General features: G+C 38.1%; 1 protein-coding gene across 2 annotated transcripts; it reads left to right on the top strand.

The window, feature by feature from the left end:
* The first annotated feature begins 312 nt into the window (after nt 1-312).
* On the top strand, nt 313-5,662 carry LOC143889589 (uncharacterized). Of its 2 annotated transcripts, none has more exons than XM_077393855.1 (3): nt 313-630; nt 1,399-1,548; nt 4,993-5,662. In XM_077393855.1, the coding sequence occupies exons 2-3, from the start codon at nt 1,429-1,431 to the stop codon at nt 5,461-5,463; spliced, it is 591 nt and encodes a 196-aa protein (XP_077249970.1). In that variant the 5' UTR covers nt 313-630; nt 1,399-1,428; the 3' UTR covers nt 5,464-5,662. The 2 variants fall into 2 exon arrangements, with proteins under 2 accessions (XP_077249970.1, XP_077249969.1); XM_077393854.1 differs by having other exon boundaries at nt 315-630; nt 4,987-5,662.
* Nucleotides 5,663-10,555: the final 4,893 nt, after the last annotated feature.

The raw sequence follows: 10,555 nt of genomic DNA, 5'->3' as shown, positions 1-10,555 counted from the left end.
TGAAATTTAAAACCTTGATCAGAACAAGCGACAGACTTGAAGATATTTTGGCGATAAAAAGCAATTTCAATTTCACCTAGGAAACTGCGGAGAAAACGAGTTATTGAGTATTGCGACTCTGAGTCTGAGCTTCTAGAGAATAAAAAGATAGGTGGAAATATCTAACCATGGTCAAGTAAGATAACAGTAGACCCTTAACCCAACCTTAAATCTTCGGTGGGTGGAAAATCTAACCATGGTTAAGACGCAGGTCAGCCCTAGAAGTCGAATCATATCCTCTTATTTATGTTAAAAGTATATTTAAATAGACATAAGGCCCATAACAAACCCCGGTTTAAGTTAATCCCCATTTGCGGTCTCCACTATTTCTACGGGCAGCTTAAGCATGGCATTTCTGTAAGACTGACCAAGCTGCCCGAACTGCCCGTGGGCTATCCGTGAAAATCACGGGCAATTTTCTCAGTAAAGCCTGCAACTAAACTCTCTCTTTTTTTTTCTCTCACACTTTGGACGGTGGAGGATGAAAGGAGTTTCTGATGCGAGTTTTTTCACGTTTTAGTGCCGGAAATCGTCGGATCTGCTAGTTTTCAGCTCGGATCTTCTTGTTCTTCGTTTGGATCTTCATTCCAGGTGTGTTTTTGCTCCGATTTTGCTGTTTTCGAAGGATTTTCGAGTTTCTGAAGAGAATTTGGGATTTTTTACTTGATTCGTTGCATTTCTCACTCGATTTTTATGTTTAAGGAAGAATTGTCGAGTTTCTCACGAGAATTTGTGATTTTTTGCTTGATTCGTTGCATTTCTCACTCGAATTTTCTATTTCTGGAAGGATTTTGGAGTTTCTGACGAGAATTTGGGAATTTTTGCTTGATTCATTGCATTTGTCACTCGATCTTGCTGTTTCTCGAGGGATTTTCGAGTTTCTGACGAGAATTTGGGATTTTTGCTTGATTCATTGTATTTATCACTCGATTTTGCAGTTTCTAGAAGGATTTTCGAGTTTCTGAAGAAAATTTGGGATTTTTTGCTGTTTCTCACTCGATTTTGGGATTCCTCTCCTCAGATCGTTTCTGTTTCTAGTTTTCCTTCATTTTTTCCATTTTTCTGTGTTGAATTTTAAGATTCCGTGGATAAAAAGCCTATCTTTCTCCATTCTCCGGTACAAATCCATCTTTCTCCGGCCGATGTTTCCCGATAAGTTCTGTACTTCTCTTCTTCGTAAAAGATCGGGTAAAAGCTTTCCGATATTTTTTTTCTTTTATTTTTGTCAACCTTTTTGCAGAGAAAATTTGTTTTTTCCCCCTTATACCCCTTCATCCTAACGGATTTATTGAAGATCTAACGGTCGAGCATGGTTCAGAAAAACAGATCTAACGGCTGTCTGGTTTCCGATGTTCTCAGGTTCAAAGGAACGAGATCTTGGCCGTACAGATGGAAACTAACCGGGTTCCGGTACAGGTATTAGGTAATCAGGGTTCGCTAACCTGCGCAGGGAAAACCCTAGGTGTGTTGCTAACTAGCGCCCTGGTCAAAGCCCAGCTTCCAACACAAGTAAGTCAAATTAATCGTTATTAATTAAGAATCTAATCATTACTTATTATTTGATTGTGCAGTATAATCAAGATTAAGCTCCATACCTTTTTGTCGTATTATCTTTTTTTTAGTAGTTAGCTAAGAAAAGCTATAACTTTATCTATTTCTCGCATTTTTTTCGTCTTTTCAGAGGCTAACAAGTAACAAGTATGATTTTTTAATTAAATTACTGATTGGTTTTTTAATTAAATTACTGATTATTGAATTTAAGAATAGGAAGATATTCGAATATTCGCCTCATGTGACTTGCTTTATTATATTTTGGTGACTTTTTCTTAGATATTTTAATTTAATATGATGATTTGATATTTGCGAATAATAATAATAAATAAAACAAAGTGTGAACTCCTCCCATTTATTAGGGGTGCAACTCGGGTTGGGTTAGGTCGGGTTAACCATTTACCTAACCGGAACTTGACCCGAGGAACCATTTACCCAACCCGGACCTGACCCGACCCAAGTTCCAACCGATGAGATTCAACCCTACCAACCCGAGGAACCTTTTTTCCGACCCAAATCCGACCCAACCCGAGTATTTAAGCTTACTATAAAAGAAATGATAAAAAAAATGTTGCGGGTCTGGTTGCCCAAGTCCTCAACGCGAACTCTACCCTGGTTGTGAAAACTCAACCTAAACTTGAACCTGACCTGAACTCGAACTCGAACCCGACCCAAACTCAACCCAACCCGTCAGTTTTTGGGGTTGAACCTGACCCGAGTTGCACCCCTATCATTTATCCCATTTAGACGCTAACTTGTGCAGTGAGTGCTTATTTAATTACAATAAGAAGAGATAAGTATGATTTTTTTAATTAAATTGAAGATTATGGAACTTAACATTAGGAAGATATTCGAATATTCGTCTCATGGTTATCTTGCTTCATGTTTTAGTGACTTTTCTTTAGATTTGACATTCACGAATAAAAAAAAATTGCAAACGTTGTTCAAGTGACAATGATAGATCAACTTTAAAAAGAAAAGAAAAAGAAAATGTAGATCATCATCTTGTGGGCCACCACTCGATGTGCCGATGCTGAAATATCAATCTATTTTCTGGTCAATCTGAACCGTCTGATCAGAGACCCGAGACACAAGTTCTAAACCGTTGAATTATTGTATCTGGTAGCTAGGATTTCCAATCAGTGGTAGAGATAGTGGGACCATGTATCTGATTTTCTTCATCTTGTGGGCCACCTGTAGATTGGTTGAAGCTAAAAAAATCAATCTCACTGTTCTGGTCACTCTAAAGATTCTAAACCGTCCGATCGGAGATCTGACTGTAGAGATACAATTAACTTAACCGATCAAGTCCATCTTGCTGCTAGGATTGTCCAATTAGATGAGGGGTCCAGATAATTTTAGTGTGGGGTACACGATAAGTAGCATATATAGTGGGTTTCATCTCCACTGTACACGTCTACCTACATCTGGTGGGCCTGGCCATGGATTTGCTATAACCCACATCGGAGAGATTTCCCAGTTGTCTGGTTAGTGTTCTGAAAACGGTCAGTGAAATCATAATAAGCAGGCAATGCTTCAATGTCAATAAGCAAAGGCAGCTGATATCGGCACTACCATATTTTGATAATTGCATTTCATATACGCTTCTGATTGGATGCTGATAGGATAGCATCTTGAATATTGTAACAGGCCTTAAAAGTTAATTAAAAAGCGTAAACAAGGTGAGCAGTGTGGATATCTGTCCCAAAAGCAAAAGCACATTGTTTTGATGGGTAGGATGATTGTCGTGGTGTAGTTTTTGGTCCGTGATCTATACAAGGTGAACCCCACCTTGTTAAATGGTTTGGATTGGAGCATTGGCTGTGTAGGTAACGTATATATGTATATGATGCTTACCTGATACACGTGGTGTGTGTTGTTGCGTGTAACCGTAGGGACTAGTCCTACTCCCGAAGGGAGTGGGGACATCCTACGTCATCAATATATATATATATATATATATATATATATATATATTGATGGCGTAGGATGTCCCCACGTTAAATGGATTTTAAGCTTAGAATGCAGTAGGTGAGGGCGTGTTCTTTAGTTTTAGCCTTTTAGGTAATGTTTTTTTTTTATTTTTTTCGAATGGTAGCCTTTTAGGTACTTAACTCCTAAGTGCTCTATATAGGCACTGTTTTAGGGTTAATTGTAATCATCACAATTTAATGAAATCTCCTTTTTTTTAAAAAGAAAAGAAAAGGGGGGGGGGGGGGGGGGGTCTGGCTAGAACACTGTTTGAAAATGGTATAGGTATTGGCTTCCAAAATTAGTTTAAACCTTTGTCACGACAGATCCATTACACCAAAGATAGGCTTTCAAAATTCAAAGAACCGTTGAGATTAAAAACAGAAGGTAAACAAGCTCAGCCGTTTGCAAACCCTTTGTTTTTAGTGCAACGGCTTTACCATAAACATAAAATTGGGTTGGGTTGAGGTTGATTCCAAATTATTTTTTAATAAAGGCTCAACCCAACCGGACCCAAATTAGACCCTAATCAAACCGCGCGCATATAATATGGATAATATATTTTCCTTGATGAACCTTTAGGCCCTGTTTGTTTTGGATTTTGCGAACCAATTGCCAGTCCCAAATTGATCATTGGGCTTAATAATAAACGTAAAATTTCAGTCCAATAATCAGTTTTGGACTCGCAATTCGTTCTCAAAATCCTAAACTAACGGGGCCCATGTAAATTTATTTACCCATATAATTGAGTTTCGGATTATTGGATTGGTATAAACTCTCATTTTTTTGTCTTACTGAATTTTCTTTATTCTACGACTGTGGTAGTATCAAACACATCTATGATCTTGGTATTTCTTGGATATTTTGTACTTACACTATTTTCAGCAATGGGATAGCAATGTTCTTGAATGGAACAAGACAAGGTAAAGGAAATCCATTGTAAGAATCCCAGTATTACTTCCTGTGCTTTCAGCAGTGCCACTCCATGGCAATAGCTTGATTCTAACCATGGATTGATACCTCTAATTCTTAGTAGACCTTATCATTCTGCATTCTAGAAATTTTTTTCTTTCAAACTAGAATTTGAAGTGCACTTTCCAGATTTTTTTTACTCTAAAGACAATATTCTAACTATGAAAACAACCAATTACTCCAAAAGCTTAAGCTATTAGAGTTGGTGTTATTTAATCATTTTTACTTCAACACTCCTCTTCACATGTGGCCCCTCTTCTTTGGGTTGGCCGTACACGCGGATTTTTAATATTAAGGAGTTGTTGGGTTTTGAACCCAGGACCTGCCACGAGGCAATCGCTCTGATACCATGTGAAACAACCAACCTATTACTCCAAAAGCTTAAGCTATTAGAGTTGGTGTTATTTAATCATTTTTACTTCAACACTAACAATGGAACTGCTTTTCAAATAGTTTCAGGACCCATTTGGACTATTATTGACCGGGAAACTTGAAGGCAAAGGAAATGATGAGAATCAAAAGCAACCCAAGCCAGTTGATGGAGAAGAAGATGATGACAATGACAATGACAATGACAATGACAATGATGGAGATGGAGGCTTTGGAGAAGGCGAAGAGGATCCATCTTCTGAGGATGGAGAAGGTTACAACAACACTAACAGCAACAATGGCAAGAAAGCGCCCGGTGGAGGTGTAGGTGGAGGAGGTGAAGAAAATGGAGAGGAGGAGGAGGAAGGAGAAGCCGATGGCCATGATGATGATGAAGATGATGATGATGAGGATGATGAGGATGATGATGATGATGATGAAGATGATGATGATGGCGGGGATGATAAGGAAGAAGTGGTAGAGGAAGATGAAGAGGAGGAAGAGGAAGATGAGGATGAAGAGGAAGAGGCCCTCCAGCCCCCAAAGAAGAGGAAGAAGTGAAAGGATTTTTGGAGAGCCTCTTTTGATCTTCCACGTCACTTGATCTTAAGCTTTAATTATCATGTTTTAGTTTAATGCTGATATCTGTTTAGGATGTTTTATTTATATATTATTGTCTTTGTATTAGAGAGAACTTTCGGAACTTGAGATACGGCAATGAGCCGAATGAGCGTATAAAAACTTTGTTTCGGTCGCTTTATTTCGATTCCAAATGCAAAGTGATACTATGTTTCTTAGGCTTTGTTTGGCAGCCATGAATTTTTTTCCCATGGAATATTGGTTTATCCAGTGTTGGGAGTGTCAAAGAGCGTGGGAGAGTGAATTGGGAGGGCAGAGTGATGAGAGGTGAGAAGGGGTTGGAAAACTGGGAAAAGAAAAACTCCCACACAAAATAGTGTTTTTTTGTTTGTTCTGTTTTTCAGCCACTTTGCACTATCTCCTCACTCCTGCCTCTCTCAAATTCTCTCCCTATCTTACTTTTAATACCCCACTCTCCCAAAAAAAAATTCATTGTGGCCAGACATGGCCTTAAAGAGTAAATTTGTATATGCTTTTATTCTTTAACTGCTTAACTAAAACTGCAAAAAGCATGTGTTTTGTAATATTGTAGGTAGTAAAGAAGGACTATTATAGGCTTGCCTCTAATTGTGCTTTCTAAGAACTGTATAGAGCGAAGGTCTTTTAGGAAAAAGCAAGCTCTATGGAGATATGATGTGATTCATTTACAGAAGGGAAGTAGTATCTGTTGGGTATATAATATAACCCATGTATGTTCTAATATAAGCCCAATAGGATAATGGACCGGTGTAGTGGGCCTATTTGGGCTAGAGCCCATTAACTTATTAAAACCCTAGTGTATCTCTATATATAGGGGCTCGAGGCAACAAACTTGGTATTCCAAATTAGATACGTTGGGTGTAATGCTTCAAGATTGTTGGAAGAATTAGGTCAAGCAAGAGGTTGCGATTATTTGCTTGTATGTAGACTTTACAGAGGAAATCTACATGAACCAACCTGAAGGGTTTGTCATGGAAGGTTTCGAGAACAAAGTTTGTAAGTTACACAAATCTTTGTACGGTCTTAAACAAGCACCTAAATTGTGGCATCAAAATTTTGACAAGGTAGTAAAGAGCTTTGGTTTTCAGACCAGTTACTTAGATAAATGCATTTACTTTCGTTCTGTGTCGAATAATGTTGCGATTATTTGCTTGTATGTAGACAATATGTTGATCCTTGGTTCCGATCTCTCTGTAGTGAGTGACATGAAAACCACTTTGGCTAAAGAATTCGACATGAAAAATCTTGGTGTGGTTGACACCATTCTTGGTATGAAAGTAAGTTTTGAAAAGCAAGGGATTACTCTTAGCCAGGCCCATTATATTGAAAAACTACTTTCTACATGGGGATACAATGAGTGTAAACCGATTGAGATACAATTTGATTATACTAAGAAGCTGATCTCTAATAAAGGAGACAGTGTGAATCAGTTAGATTATTCTAAACTGATTGGTAGTCTCATGTATGCTATGAGTTGCACTAGGCCAGACATAGCCTTTACAGTTGGCATGCTGAGTCGTTTTACTAGTAATCCTGGCCATGAGCATTGGGATGCCATTATGAGGCTGATGAGATACCTTAAGGGTACTCAAGGATATGCTCTATGTTATAATGACCATCCTCCTATCCTGAAAGGATATTCTGATGCATCCTAGGGCTCAGAATTAGAAGACAGTAAATCTACCAGTGATTATGTATTTACACTAGGTGGAGCCGATGTTGCATGGAAGTCAAAAAGACAGACTTGTATTGCTCTGTCATCTATGGAATCAGAACTTTATGCTTTAGCTTCTACAGGAGATGAAGCAGAGTGGATAAGATATCTGATCCTGGACATTCCATTGACCCATTTAAATATTAACTTTTAAAGTTTGTTCTGTGATAATCAAGCTACAATTACGGTTGTGAAAAACTCACTCTTTAATGGTAAGAGGAGACATGTCAGGCTGAAACATGTCACTCTGAATTATCTTCTAGAACAAGGTATTATCACTTTGGTTGATGTGAGATCGAAGGATAATATGGTCGATGCTCTTACGAAGGGACTGAACAAAGATCGAATATTCAAACTATGGGGGAGGGGGTTAAAGACTGTGTAGACATGTCTTAACCTACATCCATGTTATTTTGAATTTTTCGAATCTCCCTATCTTGGCCAAGATAAGTACTTGATATGTTTCAATGATGTTTACAGTTGTCTTTATGTCATTCCACATTTGATGACATGTCTTTCTTGGGAAAGGTTGTTTCATTCTAAACTTGATGATACAGCTTAACTCAATTTGGATATGATGCCTGTAACATTCCAAATGGAAACATGGAATGATTCTTTGTAAAAGAAACTGTTTAGGTCTTGTTCTTGATTGAAACTTGACATTGGTGCTTATTGATAATTGATATTTGTTTTTTCAGCAATTATGAAATTGTACTGATACTTTTAGTAAAATACACAAATGATTGGATTCATTTTTTTAATGAAATTCATATTTGGTAATTTATAAGAATTGGCGAAAATGGAGGAGATTGCCTCAATTTGGATCTTGATGAGGATGACTTACTTGATGAGTGAATCCTTATAGAGTGGTGAGAACTATTATTTTCTTTTCAGTTGATTAAATAGTTCACCTGCATGTGAAACTGCTTATGTTTGAGTTTACATTATTTCTAAAACTCTTGGTTATTCTTTAAAGTATTTTTGTTTTCAGTTGGATTACAGATCTTTTTTGATATGGTGATATTGATGATTCAATAATTTTGTTTGGACATCACATTAGCTATCTATTGGATTGTGCTATATGTAGAACATAGGAGGAGATTGTTGGGTATATAATATAACCCATATATGTTCTAATATAAGCCCAATAAGATAATGGACCGGTGTAGTGGGCCTATTTGGGCTAGAGCCCACTAACCTATTAAAACCCTAGTGTATCTCTATATATAGGGGCTGGAGACAACAAACTTGGTATTCCAAATTAGATACCTTGGGTGTAATGGTTCAAGCAACCTCTTGCTTGACCTAATTCCTCCAACAATTTCTAGTCGCCTTATATTATTTAAGGAGTCTCCTTCTACGATCAACTTAATTAAATCACCTCTCTGTAAACCTGATCTTGCTCTTACTTCCGCTTTATATATTAATCCTTAGTCTTTGATCCAAATCGGGCCAGAAAAAGAACACCCGGGAACTCCATCCTCATCTCTCAGGAGACTCCCAATTCAAGCCAGGTTAGGGTCACTTGACATTAAAAAATCTTAATGTTTTTGTGTGTGTGCGTGTGTGTGTGTGTGTAGGGGGGGGGAGAATATCATCGTCCAACATCAATTATCTTTAATTTTCTCAAGTCACGTGAAGGTGGTACTTCCAAAATACCACCTTTGATATTTGATCCAACAGCAGCATCTGCAAAAGTGCGCTTCTGTTGGATCAAATATCAAGGGTTGTGCCGTTTTGACGCTCTTCGACTGTCGGGCATCATATAAAAACTCATATTATGCATTCTACCAACGTTCGAACATGTCAACGGATCTAGTCGAAATCAGCCCCTTCTCTCTCCGGAGGCTTGGGAAAATGACTTTGGGATGAGTTGTATAAAAACTTAATAATGAGTGAAAAATCATTTATATGTTATCACTTTTCGCTTCGCTTGTCCGATCGCGCTTCGGTAACTAAGTCGAGTCACTGTCTCTCTCTGGGCGGTCTCAAGCCTAAAGATCACGAACATGAGAACCAAATCATAAATTTTTGGGATAATTACATTTACACCCCCTCTAGTTTCTGACACATCCACTTCCACCCCTATAGTTTAAAACGTGACAAATACACCCTTGTAGTTTCAATTTGTTTAAGGTAGGCCCCCTCAGCTGAAGGCTCGTCCATAGATTGAAGGGTTAGGAGGATCCGATGGAGCTGATTTTTTGGGCACACCCTATCTATGTCAGGACCCATCAATTGAACGCTTTGGATCATCCAAACAATGTGGGCCCACATTATTTGGATGATTTTTTGGTAGTGTTTGGATTCGGGTAGGGGCCCACATTATTTGGATGATCCAAAGCGTTCATTTGATGGGTCCTGACATAGATAGGGTGTGCCCAAAAAATCAGCTCCATCGGATCATCTTAACCCTTCAATCTATGGACGAACCTTCAGCTGAGGGGGCAAACCTTAAACAAATTGAAACTACAGGGGTGTATTTGTCACGTTTTAAACTATAGGGGTAGAAGTGGATGTGTTAGAAACTAGAGGGGGTGTAAATGTAATTATCCCTAAATTTTGTTTTATCACGAAAACTTTAAATAAAAGATTAGATGTATATAATTAGGAGATATTTTATTTCAAGGAAATTAGGAGGTTATTCATCAAAATTGATTATATCGTAAGTTTTTTCTGCCACAAGAAAACGACTTTTCTTATGAGGACATATGCTCCCCTCTATATAACCATACAATTTAGATTGCTATAAAGGATTTGCTAGGGACTTTCGCAGAAAGGCATTTCAAGGCTGGTTGTTGCATGAGAAAGCGGCCACCTCATATGAATTAAATGAATAAGACAATATCTGCTGAAAAGTGAGCCTGTGCGGCTGCTCTCTAATGCAATAGCTAGATGCGAAATGCCTTTATGCGAAAGTCCCTAGAAAATCCCATAATTTAAATTGGCAGAAATTTTTTAATATATTATCTATGTTCTTCAAATAGGATACATTTTTTATGGCCAATATGGGATTGTTTCTAATGTGGTTATGTAAGTTCTAGTGAGGGAAATTTCGTGATTATAGTGGATTAAGGCTGCGTGTGGATATGGGTAGGGGTGGCAAAATTGGCCAAACCGAACAGGAACCGAGCCGAAACCGAACCATTGCCACCCCAAGATATGTGTTTGGGGGGGGGGGGAGAATGCCTCCCTCGGTTTCGGTTCGGTTTGAGGGTCAAACCGAACCGAAACCGAACCATTGCCACCCCTAGATATGGGTGGATTGTTTGGTTATAATGAGTAAAATAATTCTTAAAAATAAAACAAACTAACAACAAA

Source organism: Tasmannia lanceolata, unplaced genomic scaffold, assembly GCF_043159265.1.
Source record: "Tasmannia lanceolata isolate RefF3 unplaced genomic scaffold, GAP_Taslan_0.1 ptg000013l, whole genome shotgun sequence".
NCBI lineage: Eukaryota > Viridiplantae > Streptophyta > Magnoliopsida > Canellales > Winteraceae > Tasmannia > Tasmannia lanceolata.
Note: the sequence above shows the minus strand (reverse complement) of the source record. Positions and strands in the feature narration are given on the sequence as shown.